This window comes from Larus michahellis, chromosome 6 (genome assembly GCF_964199755.1).
Source record: "Larus michahellis chromosome 6, bLarMic1.1, whole genome shotgun sequence".
NCBI classification, from domain to species: domain Eukaryota; kingdom Metazoa; phylum Chordata; class Aves; order Charadriiformes; family Laridae; genus Larus; species Larus michahellis.
In genome coordinates, this window is record NC_133901.1 from 21,542,725 (window position 1) to 21,568,568 (window position 25,844).

The window sequence follows — 25,844 nt, forward strand, 5'->3', positions numbered from 1 at the left end:
TACACATCAAGGAGTTATTCTACTTGTAAAGAACAGGTTTCAGTTGTCCTTCGTGAATGGCACTCAGCATCTCTAAATGTCTAGAAATGCTAGAAACATTTTCTAGGTAAAAGCAGCTACTTTTTCCACGGTGGAGAGAGTCCATAAAACTGCGTGGAGCATCAGCTATTAGGGGCTCATTGAATAATTCATCCCTCATTGCAAGCCCATAATGTCTTTTCTCAGCCTTTTGTGGGGCTGTTTTCTCTTCTTTTCTCCTTGAATTATAAAAAGGTTGCCTTCTTTTGTTCACATCAAGCTGCTGCTAGCTGAAGCTTTGTCTGTGCAAAGCCAAAGTGTGAGTTTCAATGGACTCCCCCCTCTTTGTTTTCCAAGTTCATCTCCAAGTGTAGATTGTGTATAGAAGGCCTTCTTTGTAAAAGCTGGAAAAGTTGTACAAATGTTTGACCAGCTCATTTGGTACTTTTGTCTCGCCTTCACCAGTGCCTCTGCATGTGCTGGGCAGCCACTTCCACGCACAGGCGGCCCAGCCGGGCCCTTGCCTGCCCCTCCGCCCCGGCCCAGACGGGGACCCGGGCACAACCGCAGCGGGGGCAGCGGCTGCCCTCGGAGCACCCCTTCGCCTGCGCCTTCTTCGGGTTGCAACCTCCCCGCAGTCCCTGGCAAGCCACCAGCACAAGCTTTTCCCAGCAGTTTTAAGAGAAGACCCAAAACATGCGTCTCCCTGCCCTGCCCTGCCCAGGGCGGCAGAGACTTGAGGCTCCGCAGCCTTTGGCTGCAACTGCCCCTTCTGTGCAGCTGCAGCCTTTTGCTCGGCGTGGGCTGGCAAAGCAGCCCCTGCGCAGCCGTGCCAGGGGCTCCATGGTCGGCTCCAGACCTCCCTGCTCCCTGGCCCCCATCCCTGCTATTAAAAGCCAAATCTGTGGCAGCCCCCTTCTTTGCCCCCACCTCTGCGCCATTCCCACACACCGCAGGGTCATACCAGTGGGGGAACGGGATGGGATGTGGCAACCACCCCGTCGGGGCTAGCTCCTCGCCCTATGCCTCCCGCTGCACTGGCCCCAGGACGACCTCCCGGAGGAAGGGGAGGGAAGAGGGAGAGCAATACCCACCAGCACCCCAGGCTGGCACCAGCCGGTCCCAGGCCTCCACGGAGAACGGGGGGAAATGGGACTTTACCTCTTTCGCTGAGGATGCCGTCAATGCTGTGCTTGGCCTTCTTGTCACCTTCCTCCACCTCCTTCCTTTCCAGCTCGGCCTCCTCTTCCTCACCTTTCCCAAACTTGCTCCGTAGGATGCGGCTGATGGAGCTCACTTTGGGAGGAGCGCAGAGCTGTGACCAGGCTGGTCCCCAGCAGCCCCCCGCGGCAGCTGGGCCGGGGAGCAGAGCCCCACTTCCCCCCCCAGCTGCTGCCAGTCGGGGCTTTCGGGGGGGCAGCAGCCCGCTTCCGTCCCAGCGGGGATTTTCCCAGGGCACTGTCCCACACCGCACTCCAGCGCCGGCACAGGGGCCCTGTATTTTTTTTCCCGAGCCGGGGCAGTGGGTGATGAGAACAAGCCCACGGACACCCGGACAAACACCGCCCCGGCTCCGTGTACCCCCCCCCGGCAAACAACCCACCGGCACAGGGAGCTGCTCCCGCTTCCCAGCTCCGGGTTCCCGGCAAGCCCCGAGCCGTCCAGCAGCAGCGGAACAGCGGGGAAGCAGGGGGAGGCGGAGGGGAGGGGGATGCAGTTGCGATTTAATTGAAAACACCCCCGCCGAGCGCAGGGAACCTCCCGGGACGCGTCTGCCGGTACCAGCGAGCGAACGCCGACCGCATCACGGGCACCGGCCCGGGGCTCCGCTCCCGCCGGATACGGAGCTCGCCCCGGGCACGGCGCTGCCCTCCCCGTACCGCCCTCGGCCCCGGCACCCCGGGAGGTGTCCGAGCCCCCCGCTGCCCGGGCGGCCCCCCCCGTACCTGACGGCACCGTGTTGCGGTCACACACCCCGTCCTTCAGCAGCTTGTCCCGGATCTCCCAGCTGAACATGCCCGCGTTTTCCCGCTTGTATTCCTCGATTTTCTTCTCAACATCCGGCGTCGTCACCTGCTTCAGTAAAGACAAGGCGAGCGGGCACAGTCTGCGGGAGCCCCGGCTGCCGCCGCCGGGATCCCCGGGGCGACCGGAGCCTCCCCCACTGTCGCCGCCGCCGCCGCCGCACTGGGAGACGAAACCGGCCCCGCTGAGAAACCCCGTTGTAACACTCCCCGAGGACGGGCAGGTTAAAATCAGAGGGGATGTAATAGGTAACAACGGGCCCGCGTAAGACAAGCACCCCCCAAGTCAAACGAAACTTCCCGGGAAAACCTCCGGGGTTACACGGGAAGGTGGGATCGAGCCCTCGGCAAGGAAAAGCCCGATTTAGGCAGCACCGGCTGCCGTGCGGCCGGCAGAAAAATCCCGGGGAAATTCTGGGTCGGGATTAGAGGAGGATTCCGTGTCAGCGAAGCTCCAAGTTAGTGAAGTTTCAGCTGAACAAAGCTCGCAGCGCCAAATGAAAAGTCGCGTTAATAAAAACGCTGAGAGGTCCGAGTACCGGGAGGTTTTTTCGATGTCCTCGTTATTTTAAAATTAAGCCGAATTCAAAGAAAACAAAGGTATCCCGGCTGGGAACAGCCTTTCGTTCATATCTCGAGTTTTAACACTGAAAGTTCAGGCATTTCTACTTTAGAAGCAACAAAGGAAAAAAATCTAGCAGCAACTTTCAACAGAAACGCAAACCTTTACTTCGTTTTTGTGGGAAAGAAAAGCTACAATAGGAGGAGGCTAATCTTGAGACAGGGATCCATATTTGTCTGCATTATTGTGAGCACAAACTTTTTAGCTGCGTAACTATAAATACACGCAGCTTTGGAGGGGACAGAAAAAAATAAACAGAGCAGGAGAAGGAGCGGTAGACAGGCAGACAGAAATAAAGTAAATTATTTTTTTTTGCGCTTTGCAACGAAAGAAGCGAGGGCCCGATCCCGCTGGGTGCAAGCCCTGACGTTCTGACCGATCGCTTCCCGGCTCCGTCCCGGCAGCGCCGAGCCCACCCGCGGCTCCCGCGGGGCTGAGTGTGGGGCGCCCGGGCCTTTGGGCAGCCCAGCGTTCACAAACCCACCCTTTTCTCTCTAGTTTCGTTTGAGGAAGTTGGTGTTTTTTTTAAATAACATTTTCTTAATTTAAACAAAAATCATTGCCATGAAACTGCAACAATATTTTTTAAAGCCTCGAAAAGTTTGGGAGCAACAGGCGGTGCCGCGGCAGGCTGTTCTGTGACCGGTGCGTGTCTGCGCCCACCCCAGACCCCCGCACGGTCCCCCCGCGGCCCTCCCCGCCCGCAAACCCCGCTGCCGGCTGCCCGGGGCTGAGTCCCGGACGGGCCTCGCTCCCCGCCGCCGCGGCCGGGGTTTGCCCGGCTCCGGGCCGGCACGGAGGGGCTCACCTTGGGTTTGCTGCCGCCGATGGCCCCCGGCCGGATGGAGCCCGTCTCCTGGTACCTGCAGAGAATTTTGGAGACGCAGCCGTGGGACACTCGTAGCTGGCGAGAGATGACACAGGGCCTTATGCCATGGTGGGCCATCTCCACTATCTTGTGTCGGATATGGTTGGGTAAAGGCCTGCCATTGATAAACACTCCTCCGAGCTGATTGACTCTGCCCTGGCCTAGAGGAGTAGAGACTAGAAAAGGAGGGGAGGGGAGGCAGGAGGGGGAAATGGCGTTAACGTCTCCTTCGGATCCTGCTGGGTCTTTTTTTTGTTTTGTTATTGTTTTGGTTTTTGCCTTTTTTTTTTTTTTGTCGTTGCTTTTCTGTAAGGCAACTCTTCGCCACCCGCCCCCGCCCGCCCCGCCGCCCCGCAGCGCGCCCGGGGCCCGCCGGCCCCCGCAGAGCCCCGCGCTGCCGCCCCTGCGGGCAGGGGAAGGCGGCGGGGCGGCTTCACCTGTTGCGCTCGCACCGGAGCCGGGTTTCGGGGCTTCCCCGACCCCGGCGGAGAAGGGGGGAAACCGGTGCGGGAAGCCGGCGGTCTCCCCGGGCGGCGGGGGGGCTGCCCGCCGCTCTGCCGCCGCGGGGTGCGGCGAGGGGAGCCGCCGCCGCCGCCCGTTCTTCCCCCGGGCAGGGGCCCGCGGGGCTCCCCGGCGCTGCCGGGCTCTCGCACCGCCGCTGCCTGGAGGAAGAACCACCGCTCGCAGCGGCCCGGCCGGCCGGGGACGTGCCCTCGATTCTAAAGTCCCTTTCGATTTCGTTTGCATCGCTTTTATTTGATTTTAAATCTTTTTTGCTAACTTTTTCCTCACTTCTTTCCTAACTTCGGGCTCTTCGGATCACTGCCCCTCGCTCCGCTAAAGAGCGGACGCGGGGCCAGCTGCGCCGCCGACCTCCCGGGCCGGTTCCCCCCGCCCCGCCGGCTGGAGGGGACGGACCGCTGCCGGGGTGCGAGGCCAGAGCCGCCGGCCCGCAGCATCCCCAGCCGTGCCCGTCCCGGGAGAGGGCCCTGCGCCAGCGGGACGGCGCCTCTGACAGCCCGGGGCTGAGCCCGGCGGGCTGCCCGGGGAGCCGGCTCTCGGCGGGACCCGGGGGGGAGCTGCTTTGTCCTGGCATCCCGGCACGGAGCAATTCTCGCTTTTCCGAGTGGGAGCAGCCCGGTGGCGGCCTTACCTTCCAGCGGGAACCCGCTGCGGGGGTAGTTCTGCCCGGCCCCGGGTCGCATCATCCTGGGGACAGCTCCAGCCAGAGTTGTCATCGCGGCGGCGGCGTCCCGGCAGGGTTATATCCAGGTGAGGGCTGATCTAGGAGAGATCCGCGCTGTCAGCCGGTCCCACCGAATCAGGAGCGGTCCCGGGAGGGGGTGGGCGATGCCGCCGGGGGGCGGGGAGGAGGCAGCTCCGCCGCTGCCCCTTTGTCAGTGACCCGCGCTGCCCCGCACCGGGAGGGCAGGGGCCGGGGCCCCGCCGTGAGGCTAGGCTGAGCGCGGGGGAGGGATGTTTTTTAGGGGGAGGTGAGGGGGGGTCGGCGGCGCGGTCCCCGGTGCGGCGGGGAGCGGCGGCCGCGGGGCCGGGACCATTTATCGGCTCCGTCCCCGGCGCGGCTCCGCGGCGGCGCCGCCGCGATTGGCCGCCGCCGCCCGGCCCGGCCGCGCCGCCCCCGCTGATTGGGCGAGACGGGCGGGTCCGACGCATCGCCCCGGCCGCCGCCGCCGCAGCGCGGCCCGGTACCGGCACGGCACGGCCCAGCCCGGCTCGGTACGACACGGCACGTCTCGGCACGGCACGGGTTGGTACGGCACAGCACAGCACAGCCCCGCGGGCGCTGCGCCCGGCGGTGGGGAAGTGCTGGGTGCCCCGACGGCCGCCCCGGCCTCGGTGCCGGCCCCAGTCCCCGTCCCGGGGAAGGGAGCACCAGCCCGGACCAGGCACCCCGTGTCCCTGAGCCCCCGCCTCGCTGCCCATGGAGCGCTTTGTCTGCTGGCTCCGCTCCGGGCACGAGTGGCGGGGGGGGCACGGGGGGAACAACCTCCCCTCCTTTAATTTTTTTTTTTTTTTAACAAAAAAAACTTTTTCCTGCCTTCTATTTATTTATTTTCCACCGAAATTTGTCGCCGTCCGGCAGAAACATCCCGGGGCCAAAGAGCGCTAACGGTTCCGAAAGCCGGAGCCGCCCGTGAGGTCTCCGTGGGGACTTCTGCTGTTAAAACGCGATGGCACCAGCGTGTCCCCGCGGTACACGCGTGTGCGTGAGTGTGTACATGCGGGCGTGTGCGGGTGCGAGGCGGTGCGTGTTAAAGTCTTACTAGCAAGCGTTTGTTCCCAGGAATTTATTGTAGTATTCAAACTAAACTGCTGGAAAAATAAAAGAGGTAAAGTCTGCCTAGGAGCTGAAGTGACCACAGCAGGATATGACGCCAGGAGTGTTGTAAAGACTGTCTGTCCTTAAAGAAGGTACTATTGTGCATGGCCTTTTATTTATAACTTGGTAAGTGCCAGCAAACTCGCCTCCTTTACACTCTGAAGTGCCAGCCCAGCTTTCCACAGTGCTCTTTATTTGCAATAGTCTATTCAGTAACTGTCACTCCCGAGCTTCAAGTTATTCAAGACCTTAATCAATCAAAAGGATGAGAATCGTTCAGGTTTCCCCCTTTGAAATGAGGGAAACAATGTTTCCTGGGCTCCCAGTCCGCTTCCCCTTTACGGGTCGGGCGATCGTTTCGGGGCCGGTACCGGCCCCGGGGAGGGCGGGGGTTCGCGTTATTTGGGCAGAAATCCGGAGCCGGAATACTAAACGAATCCTCCCGCCGAGGGAAAGGCGGCAGCGGCGCTCGGGGAAGCGCGGCGTCGGCCGGCGGGTTCCGCACTGGAGTGCTCGGGGAGGGGGAGCCGGTGTTCCCGGTCACCCCGCCGCACCCACCGCGGCCGTGGCCACCCCGCTGGCCCATGGTCCTGTCTCTCTCCAGCCCCGGCCACCAAACCGAGCGGGTTTTAAACGCGTAAAAATAAATGCAAAATAATAAACCCCGAACCCCGAGAGCGCTGCGGCGGCCGGCTCCGCTCAGGAAAGCTTCCACCCACCCCAGAAACAGGTTGGCAAGGAAAGTTCGCACGACAGTAAGACGCGTGTATTTTACACGGCGTTTGCGTTTTACGAAAGCACCCCGGTGACCGAGGCTCCGAGCGAACCGCTACCGCGCCCCCGCGCCCCTGCCCCGTGAGACCCCGGCCGGAGCCGGGCTGGGGCAGCCGGAGGTGTGGGGGTACACACGGCTCTCGGATACCTCGCAAAGGTCCCCTCCACGCCACGCGTGTCTTGCTCGAGGAAGGAAGTCGGGAGAAGTGGTATTAAAAAAAAAAAAAATAGGACGAAGCTATTTAAGTTTTAATTGGGAGCGCACAGGGCGCGATCGGCATCCCCTGACCGCCCCCCCCCACCCCCAACACCGATCCCGCTGCGGCCCCGAGCGTGGGAGCAGACACCCGCCGAGGCCGATGACCGGAGGTGGCGGCTCCCGCAACACCTCCCGGTCTCCCGCTCCGCTCCCGGCCCCGTGGGCCCCCGCCGCCCCAACATCTTCCCCCCCGGAGCCGAGCCCCGCTTCCCCGGGACAGGGACCTGGGCCGGGATGATGTGGGCGGGGGGGGAAGCGGTGTGAAACCCACCTAGTCGCGTCCTGCGCTACCAGACACCGAGAGCACCGAGGGGAAACAGCCGCATCCTCCCGCACGGGAACTGTTAAAAATTCAAGGGAAAAAGATTAGGCACGAAAGCCTGGCCCCGCTCCTCCCTCCCCTCCTCGCCCCCACCCCCATATTACAGTCCTTTAGGCCAGCAGAGATGATTTCACGGTTTTCCAGTGGAAATAGCTAAAAATGCTCCTGCTAATTACAGAGCTCTTCCAGGCCAGGTGCACTTTTAATTGGATTAGTAAGTGCTCTATATTAAACCTGCAGCACATCAAATGGACGGTGAAAATTAGAGCTATTAAGAACACAGGCAATCATTTCTGAACGATAACATTACTGGTTTCTCCTCTATTAGAAATAAATCAATTACACTGTTTCCGGGTTTGCGCGCATACATTAATTTCTCTTAAGGATTTCGGAAGGAGTTCTCCATCTAACTATTTCCAGGGGAGGTGAGAGGGAGAGGAGAGTACAGCTTTATAAACAGAAACGTGTACTTGAGAGAAGGAAAGGAGAAAGGAAAGGAGAGGAAAGGAGAGGAGAGGAAAGGAGAGGAAAGGAGAGGAAAAAGGAAGAGAAGAGAGAAGGAAGGGAAGGGAAGGGAAGGGAAGAGAAGAGAAGAGAAGAGAAGAGAAGAGAAGAGAAGAGAAGAGAAGAGAAGAGAAGAGAAGAGAAGAGAAGAGAAGAGAAGAGAAGAGAAAGAGAAGGAAAGAAAGAGAGAAAGAGAGAGAGAAAGAGAGAAGGAAAGAAGGAAAGAAAGAAAGAAAGAAGGAAGGAAGGAAAGAAAGAAGGAAAGAAAGAAGGGAAGAAGGAAAGAAGGAAGGAAGGAAGGAAGGAAGGAAGGAAGGAAGGAAGGAAGGAAGGAAGGAAGGAAGGAAGGAAGGAAGGAAGGAAGGAAGGAAGGAAGGAAAGAAAGAAAGAAGGAAGGAAGGAAAGAAAGAAGGAAAGAAAGAAGGGAAGAAGAAAAGAAAGAAGGAAGGAATGAAAGAAAGAAGGAAGGAAAGAAGGAAAGAAGGAAAGAAAGAAAGAAGGAAAGAAGGAAAGAAAGAAAGAAAGAAAGAAAGAAAGAAAGAAAGAAAGAAAGAAGGAAAGAAAGAAGAAAGAAGGAAGGAAAGAAGGAAGGAAAGAAGAAGGAAAGAAAGGAAGGAAGAAAGGAAGAAGGAAAGGAAGAAAGAAGGAAAGAAAGAAAGAAAAGAAAGAAACTAGTGTGTGTATGGCGCCTGTACTATCTGGTTGGTGCCGCACGCTGCCCTCTCCATAAACACCTCCCGAGGAACCTCTGGGCTTGGGGTCTCTGCCGTGGCTGCCCCGGGGCTGCCCGGGGGGGTTTCACCCGCTGCCTCATGTATCTCTTTACACAGGTTCCCCTCTTCTCCCTCTCCTACCGAGCGAGCGGGTTTGGGGGATCTCGTAGGGCCCGGCAGAGCGGGGCAGGGAATGGTGCGGGGGGGCTGCGCCCGGCGGGGTGGGGAGCGGGGGCTGCGAGGTTCCCAGCAACCGCCGGCCCGTCCCCAGCCCCTGCCCCGCGTCGAGGGGGTCCCTTCCCGCTCCGGCGAGACGCGGGGGCATGCGAGCGCTGCCGCGGACCAGAGCGGAGATAAACCAAACCCATATCGACTTTTTCGGACCAGAGTGACCTGCGCACGACGGCGGGTTGTAAAATGTCGAACTTCAGTGCTCTTCTAGTAATTTGGGGGTTAGAGTCACACGAACGGTTAATAAATGCCCTGCTTTGAGCAGGAGAGGCGGTGGGGAGGCGGGCGGCGCAGCGGGGCAGGGGGAAGCAGTAGGTGGTGGCACCCTGCGGCATCCCGCGGGCGGCGGCACTGGAGAAGCGACCGGTTACGGCGACAGCCAGCCCCGTACAGCCCAGCTTCCTCCTTGGAAACAAGCTCCGCGAGTGGAGCCCTCCCAGGGAAAGCCTCTCCAGGACGTAGTTTTGCATATCACTTCCTCCCCGTTTACGGTCCCAGAGGTGTCTGGGGACGTTACCTGTCGAGCCCCGCCGCCCGGCTCCCGGGCCGGCCCGCTTCCCCAGCCGCCGTGCTCCAGCGCCGGGAGGGAGCCAGACCCCACCTCCAGGTTTAGAGGGGAAAAGACCTGCCGGGACACCTCCCCCGGCCTCACCAAGCTCCGCACTGCAGGAGCGGGGGTCGCCCCGGACCCGCACCGAGCCCGCGGACGCCTCCGCCCCGGCGGAGCCCGGGTCGGTGTCCCGGGAAGGCCCCGGTCCGGCGGTGGAACGGGCAGGAGCGTCGCCCTCCGCCCAGCTCCTGGGCCCGAGCCTTAGCAAATATATATTTCGAGACAAGTAGCCTTAAGATTAATTGTTTTAAGGGCTTTTTTTTTCGGGTTTTTTTTTTTTTTTTTTTTTTTTTTTTGGTGGCAGAAACATAATACTATTTGGCGAAAAAAAGAAATTACCAGCAAAGGGCCGGGGAGATTAACATTTGGAAACTTATGAAATGCAATCTGCATATCCAATTGATTCCCAGCATATCAGTTGAAAGGATAAAGATGCATATCTCCATGATGGATATTGCATTAATAGGCACATAAATAAAGGTTGAAAAGTCATCACCGAAAGCTTTGAACCTTTTTCCATCGCTTTTATGTCTCATCCGCACGTCTCAGCACCGCCTTATATTTTTTTTATTCTTTTCTTCCCCCCCGCCCCCCCCGGTTTGAGGGGTTACGTTTTCATTAATTTACAGCCCCAGAGCGCTTGGCAGCCCGAGAAGGGCTCGGTGCGGGGCAGCTCGGTACCGGAGGAGTCTCTGTGTAAAGACAAGGGACAGGATACCCCACACCCCCCCTAACCACGCCGGGGACCCCTGAGGCGAGCCCGGGGACCCCTCCGGAGTCCCGCTGTCCGGGTCGAGGGGAAAGAAGGGGGCTTTGCCGCTGCCCCTCGTAAGGAGGAGTTTTCTTCCCAGGGAATGTCCGCGGGGATCGCCTTTGCCGGGACGTCGGAAGAAAGGGAAATCTGGAGGGGGAAGGCAAAGCACTTCCGCGGGTTGGGCAGATCCCAGGGAGCGAACACCCGGGTCTGGCCTTCGGGGGCACCTGCCCGCCGCCCGGGGACCGGCCGTGCCCCGGGCTGGGAGCTGATCCCCGGGAAGGGCGAAATCCAGTTCCCCGAAGGCCGGCGAGGCCGCTGGTGGGACAAGGCTGAAACGCTTAACCCTACAAACGCGGCACCGGCCGCCCTGGCTCTCCCTGTAAAATGGCAATAAATACAACATGTATTTCACTAACTCCTCACCTTTCTGATGACTACCAGATCCTGCAGTAAGCGATACTACAGCTGCCACTCCATACTAACGCATGCCTGCTGGGACGAGGACAGGGATGCATCTGCGGTCCCGGGGCTGTGGGGCAGGAGGGACAGGCGGTGTCCCCCCAGCCCCGCCGCCGGACCCCGAATCCCGAGTTGGGGGGGGGGGGGGGGCTGCATCCAACGGGCCACGGCGGCGGGGGACGGGTTTGTCCTCTACTGCAAAGAGACGGGAGGGGAAAAAAAAAAAAAAAAAAAAAAAAAAAGAGCGTGTGTTACTCCCTTATTTCGGATTTTTAAAGATCGCAATCGAAATTTCGGATTCGTCTGAGTTGGGAGGGCGTGTGTGTGTCGGGGGGAAGTTTTACTGCGGGGTTTTTACGGACCCAAGGATCAAACAAACATATTTGGCTTCGGAATACGTGCCGGGGGGGGGAGTTAAAGAGGAACACGCGTGGCCTTGCGGGTCCCACTCCGGTGTCACCTGGGGAGGAGGACGGTCCCCGCACGGCCCGCAGCCGCCGGTACCGGCGGCTGCGGGCCGTGCGGGGACCGTCCTCCTCCCCTTCCCTTCGTCCGCAGAACTTCCAGAACAACCGGAATGTCACCTATTTCCCAGACGATTTCGATACCTAAATAATACGGGGAGATCTTAAATTACCCCCGGAGAGAAACGTTTACTCCCTGCCCAGAAGAAAGGGTGGTTTCCGTTTTATTTTTATGGTTTCATTTAATTCACTTCAAAGTCTGCAATAGTTACAGCTTTTTTTTTTTTTTTTTGGACAGACGAGTATTTTTTCTCTCTCCTACTAGTCCCTGGGCGAGTAACAAGTCCTCATTTACAATGTGGAAATCAAACTGGAATTACTGCACATCACCACAGTTTCTAAGTCATAAAAAGTCTCATTCTTCCCATTTTAAAGGAAAGCAAATTTTGATTTATATGACAAGCATATTTCTCAAATTTCAGTCCTTCAATCCCCCCACCCCCCAAACCAAATGCTGTTATTGCTATCCGCTATTAATAAAAAGAGAACAAAATAATAACTAAAAGGGATTTCTTAGATTTTGCTAAATGGTTATACAACCTAGAGATAGGATGGGGAAACGTTGCTTACATCTGGACCTGTAATGAGCTGAAGTGTTAAGATTTAGATTCCTTGACAAATCAGTAGTAGCTTCAGGGGAAACATAATAATTTTAAAAAAATATCTTTCAAATGTCATAATCCAATGAGACAAATCAACTTTATGATATTTGTTTACTGTAAAAATCTCAAAATAGATGAGGTATTTCTCAACTGAAGCTATTTGTAAGAGATTACGGTCACCTTGATCCAAAATCTCACAATCTGCACAATGTGAAAAATATGCCTGATACTCAGAACCAGAGCTGCAAGGCCAGTTTCAGACCTGTGTGGTTTCAGTAAGAGGAAATACACACCAAATGGACGGTCGGTGTTGCTCCTTCCCCATAGCACAAGCAAAAGGATTTTATTCTGCATTGATGAAAGAACAACGTACTTGAATATATTTTGTATGAATATATGTATCCCCCATGATGGAAACTGCATTTTGTTAACACAGTTTTGGTATTTCTTCCCAATATCTACATTTCTACATGCATCAGGATAAAATGTAGAAGCAGGGTAAGTTGCAGGGCTTTGTTAAAAGTGAGACACAAAATTTAAAGACCCTTCAGAAACATTAGAAATTGTAGCCACGAAAGACCCATCGCCCTGTCTGTAACACGAAGGCAACATTTGTAATGTTTGTGTGAAGATCTTACACCAACGGACAGACAGGGAGCTGCCTCTGATGTGGTTTAAATGCGCAGAGGCTAATACAAATGAAGACTCACGTTTTCCTTGGCAATATAATATGCTAACAAAATTAACTAACTTCCAGTGAGATAAATCATATCCTCTAGACCAGCAGAACAGACAGGGACATTATATCTACGAAACGTCCGTAACACGGGGAAAAGGACCACTGAGCTCAGGAGGATTTCAGCACACACCAAGAGCTCTGACAAAGTTAGGCAAAGAATTCTCCTAGTTTTATTTCCAATGAATGTTAGGCACTCAGTATTGTGTCCAGAAAGATATCTCACACTGTATTAATATCAAATGCACTGCTTATGTCAAGCCTGCAAGTCAGAGATGATTAATAACCATTCCTCTGAATGATGTACGTGTTTGTATTGAAATAGTCTTCTTCAGCAGCTGTTGAATTTTCACTGATACACAGAACACACTGAAATGGGAAACATGGAGACCGGACTGTGCCAGGCATGAACATGAGCGAGGGAGCTGCTCCAGCACTTCTCCGGATCCACAACTATTCCCTTCTAAGTAAAGGTTTTCAGCACCAGGTCTGATTACACGATTGCATAGTGTTTTCCAGAGGAGCGTGTAGTTCACATGCACCCAAAATTCCCACTCAGCGGGATTTTGCCTCTTTGTACAACCAGCAGTCTTGGCCAGTTGGAACAGTTCGCCCACTCCATTGGAATTGCTCACCGAAGCAGGATTTCTACTGAAAATACACATTAACCCTATAACTACACCCGTATCCCTCGGAGTCTGTGGTAACTGCGTGAAGGCAGCTCACTCTTCCATCATTGGCAAAAGACATTTTATACAAAGAGTTATATACAATAAGCTACTTTGGGACGTAAGCCTTGGAAGCAAACCTGAATGCCTGTGAATGATAATCTGAGCTACAAAAGAAGAGCATTAAGGTAAGAAGCAACAGTATTTCCATATGCGCCTGTAATCCACCATATTTTAATAACATATTCTTACAGCACAAGGGAAAAATAAGGGGAGTTTGTTCTTTTCTCTAAGGTATAAATGCAGACAGAAACTCGCTTTTCAGAGTAAAATGGTCTTTCGGGTTCTCAACCCACAATACTGTGATTCAGCCTGATTTTCAAAATGTGCTTCCAAAATGCTGCCTCAACCCAGACAAAAATAGATCGGATCCAGACTACCAGTCGCTTCTGGAAGTTCAGGTCGTTGATCCAATTGCAGGGATGTACAACTCAGTACCCACAGCTGCTAGTCAGTTTTTTTCTTATTTGGCTTTGTGGTACATTTCTAGTGATCATAAATACAAGAATAACTTCTATGTTTCTTCTTGCATGATAAAGGAATGCAAAAGTATCTTCGTATGCAGGCCTTTTAACCAATCTGACTAGATAATCAAGGTTTTTATTCCTTCCATGCATTTATGAAATAGGTGTTTTTCTGTCAAACTTGCCTTTCAAAAGATGAATGCCTAATGTTACATAAATTAATATTGTATGGTTATTTACTACTTGTGGGTTAGTGATGCAGAAAGGAATATGATTTTCTTTCCTGGAGCCGCGGTATTTACCAGCGACACTTTCAAAGGAGAGAGCAGAAATAAAAATTCTACACAGTGGCATTGTGTTAAAAACACAATGGTGCTTTAAAAAATTGAATTCTTGAGCACACGTTATTAAGAAGGGCAATATGAATGAAGTAAAGTTGTAATGTTGTACTGAGTGTCCTAGCACATCCTCAAACACCACAAATGGCAGAGGCATATCCTGAGCTTTATCCTGCAGCTGTGGTTAGCTCCAGAGAGAACTTTCGTCAAGCAGAGATGGTAGTCGACTATCCCAGGTAAGATGGGAGAGAACAGTTTACAGCACATGACCACCCACCCAGGTTCTGTGTTGGTAAGATGGGTTCTGCCCCCCGTCTGCTTTTTTCTCCCTCTCTTGGACTTAATACCACTGATGTGGGGCAGCCAATTCCAACTCATGAATTTAACATTTAATCTGATCTTCCAGTCTGGAGTCCAGCATGCTCCACTCAGGTAGAGGAATAGGGGGATTACCGCTACACAAAATGTAAGATCTTTTGGCACTGGAAACTGCAGTTCTTTCAGAGCTCACGCAGCCTGTGATCCCACAGAGGTCAAAAAATTCCTGAGAAAGCTTCAGGCCTTTGTTTACTTTCCTGGTGCTTCCTTTTCTTGGCTGTTGCTCCTTGTGCCCCAGCCCGTGTAACGCAGAGGAGTTGCAGCGCAAGAAAAAGAAAAAAAAAAAAAAAAAGAGTGCGAGGGAAAAAAAAAGCCCAGCAGCTTGTATTTCCCATGATTTTGCCCATGGTGTTGTGGTATACCCCGCCTTCTCTGCTTTCCCACAGAGTGCCTCAAAGCACTGTTATTTTTCTGTAAGATGTGTGGATAGTGTAACTGATGCATAGCCCTTCAGCTGCAGCCTCTCTGCGTTTTTAAACAACTAGAAAACACAAGCGTTTTGACTGAAATAGTTATGATAATAAAACACCACCAGCCACAAGGATTTTCTCTTTTTGTATTTTACTTAACTTTTTTTTACTGAAACTTGAGCAAAGTTTGGCTTTGGACAAGCAATCTGTACACTCAAAGGAACCCAAAATACAAATATAATACTGGGATTCTACAGTAGCCAGAGATGTATACAATGCATGACTTTTTTCTGACTGGTACTGTGATGTGGATCCAGACTAATGCTCCCGAAACCAGTGGTTTCCCCAAATTTGCATAAGCAGAGAGAAGGATTTGGCATATGGTCAGACTGTCCGTTTTAATTTGTCTCTGAAATATTTTCAAATATATGGGTAGGAACCTGATACGTAACACGATCGTTCAATTGTGAATGAGCCTGAAAATCCTGTTTAGGCCTGTGATCTTCAACTTTTTGTAATGTGCCAACCTCCAAACATTTTAAAGTTGACCCTCACGTAACAGATTTAAGCTTCTGACGATCAATTTGCTTTTCTTACTTACCTTTCGCAGATCCTTTAGAAGTAGTCCATGGATCCCAGTTGAAACCATTGGTTTAGTCAAAATGGCAAATACTGTTTACAGAGAAAAGGCAAGAACAAAACTATGATGTGGAAAGAAAAGGAAAAAGATGGAGTATACATTTCTAACTGTAATCAGTATTTCAGGGCAGAGCTACGAAATAGCTTCTGTTGCGACTGCAGCTCCTGTAAACATACCCAAGTTGGTGCGAATGATCTCGCTCGCTCCGACAGTGCTGGCAGCACAACATCTGCGCTATCCCAGCAGCTCACTGCAGCCGGGAAGCCCACAGGAGCAAAGTGAGGGCTACGCGGTGAGCTCCAGCTGAGCTTCACGAGCACTGGGAGCCACCTTCGGCATGTCTACATGAGGTGGAGTTACAGCAGTGACTGCTGGGTGGGCTCCTCTGAACTGCAAGGTACCGGAGCTTACCTGATCAAATAGAAATGCTGATACGCAACGCTGCATTTGCAGTAGAAGCACAAACAGGTAAATCATATATCGGTGCATATGATGTACACACGTACATATTTTATATATTTATTTTTCTTAGAAAACATTGCTGCTGTGTATGTCCATTAATTTACATATATTTATCCTTACGACAGTATCATTTATAATAATACTTTCACTTCTATAGCACCTCCTCTTCAAGGATCTCCAATTGCTTAAAAACTTTAATAAAGCCTCACATCTTGCCTGTGAGGTAGGTCAACGCTATTATCAAACTTTACAGATGCATTAACTGAAGAACAGAGAGGTTAAGGCCAAAATTTTCAAATGTTTGTACCTGAAGTCAACCATCTAAATTCTCATTTAGATGCTTAAATAAAAGTCTCGTGATTTTCTTTGGTGTAGAACATCCACAACTACTGCTGAAGTCAACGGGGGCTAATAGTCAGGCCTGATTTTAGGAGGCATACACCTTTTACATGGCTAACGAGCAACTCCAAGTTTGAAAACACTGGTCTAAATACACAAACCACGGTCAGAGCCACAGTTGATCCCAGTAATTTATCTCCTCAGGGCCTTTATATTATGATATACCACTTTAAAAGGCTGGTGCGGATCTTTTTAAATAGACATAAGTGACACAAAAATCATATATTGTTTCCACAAACTGTGTCCATCGTAACAGAGTCTTGTATAAACACCGCTCGCTCGGGTCTGTGGGGTTTTTTGGGGGCCAGGGGGTTGTTTTTCACAGATTTGTGATAATCGAGGCAATGCACAGTACACATCACTTGTGCAGTCATAAAACACATCACACATCTTCACCTGCTGTCTTTACAGTTCTACATAGTAAATTCCTTTGCACTTGTGATAAATAGAAGTGGTCAAGTAAAGGTCTATTAAGAGGATACTTGTCAGAATATCATGCAGACAGCTTGCAAAATACACATACTAAAAGATCACTTGTAAAATTCTGGAATTTTTAAGCACGAAAATAATTACCTCATTCCATTACAGTACTGTGTAGAAACACGGAATAAGCAGCATTATCTTATTCCCAATAGAGTAGATTATAACAACTAATTAAGTTAAAAAAATTCAGGCACCAAATGAATTATCCTGCAACATAGAACAGTATCTATATAGAGTGCTCTCCTTAATATACTACAAAACCAGCTGTATGGCAATGTTTTTCCATGTCATATAATGAGCATCTTGTCACATTTCAAAGACATCTTTGATGTTCCAACCTCACAAAACAAAAACGTTTTCTACTGGCCTTTACAGAAAAACTCTTAACACAGAAGAGAAACTTACCAAGAGGGAAAATCACCATCTCATTATAGCTACCTCAGCCGAAGGTAAATGTTTAATACACAAATTATGCTACTGCATTCCACTTTTGCAGTGATGCTGAACGTCTGTATTTTAATGTGGGCTTCTCTCACTCTGTAAAAATTGAAATCAACGGCCAGTGAAAAATTACTCCCTACCACAGGAGTCCCTTAGCCCTATTTCAGAGCTCCATTAATTAAATAATCTTCCATAAATTGTTTTAAGTGTGCAATGTAGTATTTCAGTCTCCCACATTAAATGAGAATTTCAAAGAATTAAATAATAAAGCTTATTTTAAGTGACCAACAGAGGGCCCGACGGCCTTCTAATAAAATTATAACAAAACCGTACTCAAAACATCGTAGGGAAACTTTGGCTCAGTCTCTTTCAGATAATACATTTCTGTTACGCCTTATTACGCCTATGGACTTAACTTCATAAAAGGGAAAACGCAATTGTAACACCGTGATCCCGCTCTGCTCCTACCCACAGCCAATCTCTCCAATTATCTTCCAGGTGGGGGCAACAGTAAGCCAGTTTTCTGTAACGGGGATTTGTTCCTCCTGCATCGGGGAGCCCAGGAGCCAGGGATCGCTCCCGACAGCGGCGGGAAGCCGGCGTCCCCCAGCCCCGGGGAGGCCCTTCGCAGACACCTCGGCTAGCGGGACGGCCCTGCCCTCCCTCCGGAGCGGCCGTACCCCTCGCCGGGTCACCCTGCGACCGTCCCCGCCACCGCGGGCTCCGCCTGGGCCGCGGGGCTGGTCTGGCCACACCCTGTCACGGCGGCGGGGCTGGGGCCTGTCACCGCCAGCGGGGCTGCGGCCTGTCACCGCCGGCGGGACCGGGCCCTGCCCGGCCGCCCCCCGCCACCACGGCAGGCCCCAGGCCCAGGGCTGACGGGCCGGTACAGCCGGGAGAGCCGCGGCCTCGCCCGCCTCCCGCCCGGGACGGGGCTAACACCAACCTGCCGGCCGGGAGGGGGCCGGCCCGCTGCTCCCTCACGGCCCCGCACGGCGCCGGGCCGCGCTCCCGCGTCACGGCCCCCGACCTCCCTCGGCCCCGCCGGCGCTACGTGTCGCTCCTGCGGGCGGCCGCCGCCCGGCCCCGCGGGGTGGCGTTGGCGGCGGCCCCGCCGGTCGCCGCCTCGGGCCGGTACTTGAGCCAGCAGATGAGCCATGTGACGACGACGGAGAAGAGGGCGAGGATGCTGGCCACCGACAGGCAGATGGGCCCCACCGGCGACGGCGAGGCCGAGGCGCCGGGCCCGCCGTCGCCGCCGTACTGGTTGACGAAGATGAGGCCGGTGAAGAGCAGCACCACCATGGAGAGGAAGGAGACGACGACGCACACGCAGCCGGCGCTCAGCGCCGCCCGCTTGCAGCTCTGGCAGCTCTCGTAGCCGCCGCCCGAGGAGCGCGGCCCGGCGGGGGAGGGCGGAGGGGCGAGGGCGGCCGCCGCCTCCCGGGCGCGGGGCGGGCGGCGGGGCGGCAGCGGCGGCAGGCGGTCCTGGGGCAGCGGGTCGCGGGCCCGCAGCTGCGGCGGGCAGGCGGCGGCCAGCTTGGTGTTGACCGGGAGGCCGTGGACGCGGTGGTCGGGCAGCGCCGTGCGGTGGCGGCAGAGGGGGCAGGCCAGGGAGCCCGGCCGGCCGGGCCCCGGCTCGGCGGCGGCGCCGGCGGCGGCTGGGGGCTGCTGGGCGGCCCGCAGGTGCAGCTGGCTCAGGCACTCCTGGCAGAAGGTGTGCAGGCACTCCAGCAGCTTGGGCGCCCGCCGCTCCAGGTCGAAGTAGTTGTAGCAGATCTTGCACTCGTAGTCCTCGTAGCTGGCGGGGGGGGCGGCCGCGGCCGCCGCCGCCGCCTCCTCATCCTCCTCCTCCCGCCGCCCGCCCTGCCCTACACCGCCCTTCTGCGCCGGCTCGGCCATAACATCTCGCCGGAGGGGGGACGGAGCGCCGCGGAGAGTCCCGCACCGCGCCTGGCAGGCGGGCGGGGAGCCGGGGCAGCCGCGGCCCCGCCGCCTCCTGGCCGCGCCCGCGGGCTGCGGCGCGGCCCGGCCCGGCGGGGAGGGACGGAGGGATGGAGAGAGGGAGAGAGGGAGGGAGGGAGGGAGGGAGGGATGGAGGCGGCCGCCCGCCTGCCTGCGCCGGGGGCTGCGGGCGGGGGGCGGGATCGGCGCCGCCCGCCCCCGGTGCGGGGCGGCGGGGAGCGCGTCCCGGCCGCGGCGGCGGCGGGGCCCTGCTCCCGGGCCCTGCTCCCGGGCCGCCTCGCCGCCCCTCGGCACGGCCCCCGCTGGGGGGGCGGGTGGAGGGGCGGGGGGGTCGCCGGGGGCGGGGGTCGGGGTGCCGGGGCCCGGCACTGCCGCGGGGTCCCACCGCCCGGCAGCCCCGGCAGCCGCCCTGGCGCTGGGAAACGCCCGCAGGTGGAAAGTGCCGGTGGCTTTTTAGTCCTGACTTGCGTGTGTTCAATCGTTCTATTGTTTTTAGCAGTCTGTGAGGACTCCCCAGTGTGATTATGCATCAGGACCAGCAGCTCTGATTACAAACCCTTCGTTAGGCAGCGAACACGGCTAATCAAGGGTTAATATGGGCTTCCCCATTATGGCAGGTTAACATCTGTTCAATACATACAGCTCCTAGGCTAACGTGTATTTTGCTTCTCTTCGGCAAGAACCTTTTGTGCACTGTGATTTTACAGAATCACAGAATGGTAGGGGTTGGAAGGGACCTCTGGAGAGATCTAGCCCAACCCCCCTGCCAGAGCACTGTGAAAATAAAAAGTATTTTATTAGGGAAGCCAGAGGCGGAAGGAACTACTGATGCTGTTATTTACATCCTGGCATTGCTATAAGATTTAGAGGTTTTGCCCAGTTCAGTGCAAAACAATCCGAACAATGAAGTGTTCATGGCTACCAATGTCATATGTTAAACAATCTGATAGATTGCACTAAATCAAATTCTGCTCTGTCACAGCAGGCAAGTCTGGAGTAACTCCATTATTTTCAGGTGTAACTCAGGCCATAAAAGTAGTTATTTCTCTTTGTAGCTCTGAAAATGCAGTTGCAGGTGGGGATAGCTCTGGCAGGCAAGGCCCAGGTTTTGGGCACTCCGCATCGCCCTGCGGTGGTGTCAGAGCTGCATTTTGGGGAAAGAGCTCTGGACTAAGAGCTGTCTCAGCTCCGGCATCTTCCCCTCTGGCGCGTGACAAGCTGTATCAGGCACGCTTCACTGCTAGGGGAAGCTCCCTCTCCTCCTTACCGTGACATCCTTTCTTTTATCTGCCTGTGCTGGGAGTTACATTGTTCTTGAGACCGGAGTGTTCTTGAAGAGCCAGGCAAAATGGGGAAACTGTTGCTTATTTAGAAAGAAAGGGCTTTTTGTAAGGATGAAAAGGCCCATATTACTAAATTGTGGCGGCAGGTCTGAAGATTGTCCGTGAGTCCTTGAACAATAAAACTGGCAAAAGAGGGAACTTCCTTCAAGTTTTTCATCTTAGCATAAACTGAAATAATGGGATAAAGCCAGAGAAAAGTAGGAATGCTCTCTGTACAGGGAGCCTGATTCTTTTTGTGATTTATCCTAGGAAGTGGTTTAAAGTCTGTTAAAACTCCAGGCTCAGCCTCTGAAAAGAAGAAAGAAAATGAATTTTGCAGTCACTGTCCATAGTGCACAGCTGCTTCGGCATGTGATGTCAAAAATCACCCCTTTTTAAAGCCCATACTGGTTTGCACCCTCAGAGCTAATCTGCCCCATCACCTGGAGGACTTTTTCAGTGTTACTGTTTTCCCAGTGCTGTATATCATCCCTGATGAATTTGGACTCTTCCTCTAACTCTGGTATATTCTATTTCTTACACAAAATCTTATCATATTTACTCAGGTATTCTTAAATATACATTTCTGGTGGTTTGTTTTGTTTCACCCCCCTTTTTTTTTTTTGCTTGCCATTTCCCTGTTTAGTGTCGTCTTCTCATTTAATTAGTTCATTGTTAAAAGATATATATCAAATTATCCCAGGCACCTCCCTTCCGCTTAATATTATTGCCACTTTCATAACCCTACAGCTTTCAATTAATTTTCAAAACACGTGAAAGTCGTTAGATCCAAGCAGGTCCGAATTAATTTTTCAAGTAAAATTTTTTGAGGCACTGTGTCAAATGCTCTAATAAGGTCCAGATACATCAGCTGCGTTTCTGGTTCAAACTGCTTTGCCCCTGTCTTTTGTGTTCTGAGTTTTCTTATCTGATGTGTATCTGCCTTGAGGTCAACTGAAACTCCACCTAATAAGTACATGAGAGTTAGCATTGGGAAACCTTCCTGTAATTCTGGCATGAAAACTATATAGAATAGATGGCAAAGTTGTGCATAACTGAAAAATAATAATTAAAAATGCTATATGTGAAATTAGGATGAAATTTGCATTTTTTTGATAAAACTAAGAATGAGAAAAACTGGTGCGTAGTCACAGAAACTTCTTTGCTCATAATTAGCCCTGTGAACACAATGCTGTATAACTAGACCCTGCACGAGCAAGATTATCTTGTGCCGTGCGGTCCCTAGAGAACATTATTTAATAGAAGATATAAACCGCCTGGTCCCCACGCCTGGGGAGATGCTGCTTTTCTCTGTGGAAGGGTGCTACTCCGATTTACCTCTTTGCGTATCTCATGGCACTTGAGGGTTCTGTCCTTAGCCTTTTGCTAGCACAGGAGCTCATGCGATGACACGGTCAGTTCATGGAGATGATCCAACTGAACGCTCTTTACTTTTTTATTAGTTTTTCTGCTGGAGCAGCTCAGAGAAGTGGGTTGCTGCCTGGGTGCATGAGGTCTGCAGCCAGTGCAAAGAAAAATGCTGGTGGCTGTGGTCAGGAGAGGAAATGAGTCTGGGACCACAGCGATGCTGATTTATGTACTTACCTTGCTGTGGAACAAAGCCATTAATGATTTCAGCCCTTTTGTCTTAATCCAGCATCGTGCCATGTATATAAAGGGGTATCCTAGTCCAGCGCAAGGCTTGAAAGTCTGCTGTGACAACTTGAAGAGCAAGCATATTGCATCCCGTGCAGGAGAGTGTTCAGCTGTAGCTTTCCGGGGGTGCCCGGATTCCCCATGCAGGGTGTACATCTGTGCAGCACGCACTCCTACTCCCTGTGACGTGGTGCTACCCTGGCTCCTCAGTCACTTGGACTGTCAGAGCGTCTGACCTGGAGCTGAAGGTGACTTCTTGGCCAGATTCCTCTGGTGACTAAATCCATAACTCTTCACAAGTTGGACAAGTTGGAGGAGTTGGACCATGAGTACTAGAAGATTTCTTCATGTTGAATTCACAGGTTTCCTAGGCTGGGGTTGAAGAGAAGAGAAAGTTCTTCAGATTTTTGGAAGAGTTACAGTATTAAGATCCAGACGTGTTCTCTCCTTTCGTCACTTTAATTACAATGAGCATTTGTTCTTTGGATTGTCAGCTTGTAGGGCGTGTTCTTTAGTGGGAAATATGTATTAGTTATTGTAAAAAAAACACCCTGAAATGCAACTGAGCTGATTCAGAGGGCTGACTTTTGGCTGAACCACTATTGGAGACTTTGGATGTTATTCAGAAGTTGTGTTACGAATTCTGAGCAAAAGTGGCAAACAACCCTTACAAAATACACATTTTTCCAGTTAAAATAATCATCCTGCAGCTGGTAAGAATTGATTTTTTGCGTTTTGAATATTGGGCCTGATTTACCCAGTGCAGTGTGCCAGTTTTCTGCTGGTGTAGGACTTGATCTTAGAAGAGCTGTAACAGTGTAAAATGAACTCACTGATGAGCCAAGCCCAAAACCTCGTAGAAGAATCCTCCCGTTTTTCACAAGGGAGGCATATATCCCTGCAGCAATAACATCTTGTTTAGCTGGTTTAATTCTTCAGGATTTCTGTGTTGCGTTACAATAGGTATATTTAATGAAACTTGACATCTTGCTTTTTATTTACAGGTAGGAAGAACGTTCCCTCTGATGGATGCCCAGGACAGGAATGGATGAGATACCAGCCTACTCACAGTAAAAAAGTTAAACCCCTCTTTTTTTATCCTTATGTTTTCTATACATTTCAACGATTAAGTAGCTTGTTTAGGACCGATGCAAAGGTCAGACAGCTCTTCAGGTAAGTCCTTGTGGTTTAATGAACTCTTATGATAGACATTAGAAGCTTTTTGGCAATATTTTAATATCAGGAGTTTTTTACTTTTCTCAAAGTCTACTTATTGTATGACTTTCTAGAGTGCATTAAGTAACTAAGCCTAGAGCTCATTTGGTAAATATTTAGGAAAAAAACCAACTCTTCCGCTTTACATCCTTCCACTCACATTAATTTAGAAGAATTTTTTCCTCCAACCCCATTTCCACTTACTTTTGAGGGGCGGCAAAAGCTGTGCATTGTCTTTGTGCCCTATCATAGAATCATAGAATCATTTAGGTTGGAAAAGACCTTTGGGATCATCGAGTCCAACCATCAACCATCATTGTATTGTAGGATGCTGCAACAGCATCTTCTGCTTTCTTCACTGTAACATTTTATTTCATATAATGTATTTCTGAATAATTTATAATTAAAGTGCTTTTTTACCTCTTCTGTCTTGGTACTACCCTAAAAGCTATTGCGTGTGCTGTCTATTGCATTCAGTACAAAAAGGAATGTTAATTTTCAACAATATTTGGGGGCCATTTCAGGGAGCTGAAAAAGGAGAGAAGGAGGATTGCAATGATGCGCAATTCCACATCAGTCACAGCCATATCCAAAATGTGTTGTTCTTTTAATGCTTGTAATAGGAAAGAGGCAGAGGTAAATAGATGCAGAGGCACCTTATTTGACACCCCTTCCCCCCAAAATACACTTTATTGTGTTGTAGCTGCTAAAGATGGTCCTACTTCAGTTGCCTCAGGTGATGCGGAATGTGTAAATGAGTGCCTTCACTGCAGAGGTGAATACCTCTGCTGGCGAGTTCTCTGCTTTTTCTTTTCTTCTAGATTAAGCTTTACCTTCTCTTCCTCACCCGGTGTTGACCTGACGCCCCAAGCACAGACATGCCCTGGTTGGCATCAATCTGATGCCAAATTGTGCAACAGGTTTATTGGCAATAAAAAGGCGAAGGAGGCGGGCTCAACGCTGGAGGTGATCGCATCATTTCTGATGGCAACAATTTCTGATTATTCCCATCCAATTATTTTCCATAATGCTGTCTTTTCAGCACGCCCCAAACAGGTAACCGCGTTATGAGCTTTGGTTAAGAAAAGATGAGGAACCATTTAAAATTGTGAAGTTATGTGCCTTAGTGCAATATCCTTCTCAAATAGCCAAGGAATAACAGCAACGAGGGGCGTCACCACAGACTCGCTATTCAGGGCAAACCCATCTCAGAAATGTTATTTAAGCTGATGGCAGACATGGGGTAACTCCACGGTTCATGGTTAATACTGACTCCAGTGTTACCCTTGCAGACCCGTGTTTAATCAAGTTAACAGGAGTATCAAGATGAATCGTTTGGGGTCCAGAGCCCAGCGCCTTGTGGGTCCCGGCGAAGCGCAGCCAAAAGAGCCCACATCTCTCTCGTGTATGGCATTTTATTAACGCCTCCCTGAAACAGGAACTGTGTTTCTGTGTTAGGGCAGATCTGCCCTGAGTGTTCGCAGGGATTTAATTAATCTCATGGAAAACAGTATTTAAATTGGTGCAGTCTTCCAGGTTGGTTGCAGCTTTAGGACCAAACGTATTTTTATAAAATTTACCTTCTACTAAACAAACTGCACTTTAAACCTTTTGCCGATGATACAAATGAGAAAAGAATCCAGGAATTGCGCTAATTTAACTGTTGTTTTTTCAAAAAGGACCAAGCTAAAAAGAGAGAAAACCTCAGAGAAGGACTTTGTTTTGGCCAGCACTGTGCTTTCTGCACGTCGCAGTGATCGTGAAAATGGAATTTGAGGCTGGATGCTGATGTGGGTGGCAGCGTGGGGCTGGCAGAGCCTGTCGGGGCGTGCTTGGTGCAGGGTGCTGCCTCCGCAGCCTCGGCAAGGAGGCACAACTCCGCGGAGCAGGACATTCCGGGGTGCGGGACTGCTGTGCACCTTGGGGCTTAAAATGAGCTAAGCGTTATGGCTTTGCTGGCCACATTAAAGCAGCTCTGTGGGAAAATAAAGCCAAAATTAATAATTACTAATAAGGGTGATTAATTAGTGAATGCCAGCATGGCTGTTTGCTCTTGGGCAGTGACTTTCTGCTACCCAAATTGTCCTTGCATCGTACCGAGAAAGGAAAGCTATTCCTATATGGAATCACTTTACAAGATTATTTAGTGCTTTGGGAGCTCTGTTTAAAATACACAGCGCGCATTTCAGTTACTGCTTTTATTACCGCGTATCATTGGTAACGTTGAGTTAAAATAGGGTTGGTTATCTCCAAAAGAAATCCTGATCCGGTGAAGCTGGTAAGAATTTTTTCATCAGCTGCAAAGGGGACAAGTTTTTATCCTTGATAATGGCAGTGACATAGTTTTAAAGACAGCTTGAAAGCAACTACTATTGCTCAGACCACAATATTATGTATATATGCTTAAATCTATTTTATTCCGAATGAGAAACAGATGAAGGGCTTGGGGATTTTTGCATTCATGCTATTGCATGTATTCAGATATTAAAATTGTTTTGGTTTGTGTTTTTTTGAAGTGAGCACATGGGACTTTCTGATTTTTTTTTTAGACAAACTTTAACATCGTCTCACAAGAAATA

General features: G+C 51.9%; 3 protein-coding genes across 3 annotated transcripts in view; 1 reads left to right on the forward strand and 2 right to left on the reverse strand.

Moving 5' to 3' along the window:
* PAX3 (paired box 3) overlaps nt 1–7,222 on the reverse strand; it is an 82,695-nt gene extending 75,473 nt beyond the window's left edge. The window contains exons 1-5 of the mRNA XM_074592351.1: nt 7,178–7,222; nt 4,686–4,816; nt 3,473–3,708; nt 1,965–2,091; nt 1,180–1,314 (exon numbers count right to left, since the gene is read on the reverse strand). Coding sequence (XP_074448452.1) covers nt 1,180–1,314; nt 1,965–2,091; nt 3,473–3,708; nt 4,686–4,770 — 583 coding nt within the window. The 5' untranslated portion in view covers nt 4,771–4,816; nt 7,178–7,222. The remainder of the gene's footprint in view (nt 1–1,179; nt 1,315–1,964; nt 2,092–3,472; nt 3,709–4,685; nt 4,817–7,177) is intronic.
* Nucleotides 7,223–14,838: 7,616 nt separating this feature from the next.
* RNF228 (ring finger protein 228) lies at nt 14,839–19,170 on the reverse strand. Its single transcript, XM_074592695.1, has 2 exons — nt 17,072–19,170; nt 14,839–15,354 (listed from the first exon to the last, which is right to left on the reverse strand). The coding sequence occupies exon 1, from the start codon at nt 19,007–19,009 to the stop codon at nt 18,158–18,160; it is 852 nt and encodes a 283-aa protein (XP_074448796.1). The 5' UTR covers nt 19,010–19,170; the 3' UTR covers nt 14,839–15,354; nt 17,072–18,157.
* Nucleotides 19,171–19,468: 298 nt separating this feature from the next.
* Nucleotides 19,469–25,844, forward strand: part of SGPP2 (sphingosine-1-phosphate phosphatase 2) — a 58,624-nt gene continuing 52,248 nt past the window's right edge. Inside the window, exon 1 of the mRNA XM_074591877.1 lies at nt 19,469–23,128. Within this exon, the coding sequence (XP_074447978.1) occupies nt 23,099–23,128 (30 nt within the window). The 5' untranslated portion in view covers nt 19,469–23,098. The remainder of the gene's footprint in view (nt 23,129–25,844) is intronic.

Bases quoted from the DNA above. Each gene is read 5' to 3' on its own strand.
- RNF228 (XM_074592695.1), bottom strand. From the start codon at position 19,009: ATGGCCGAGCCGGCGCAGAAGGGCGGTGTAGGGCAGGGCGGGCGGCGG.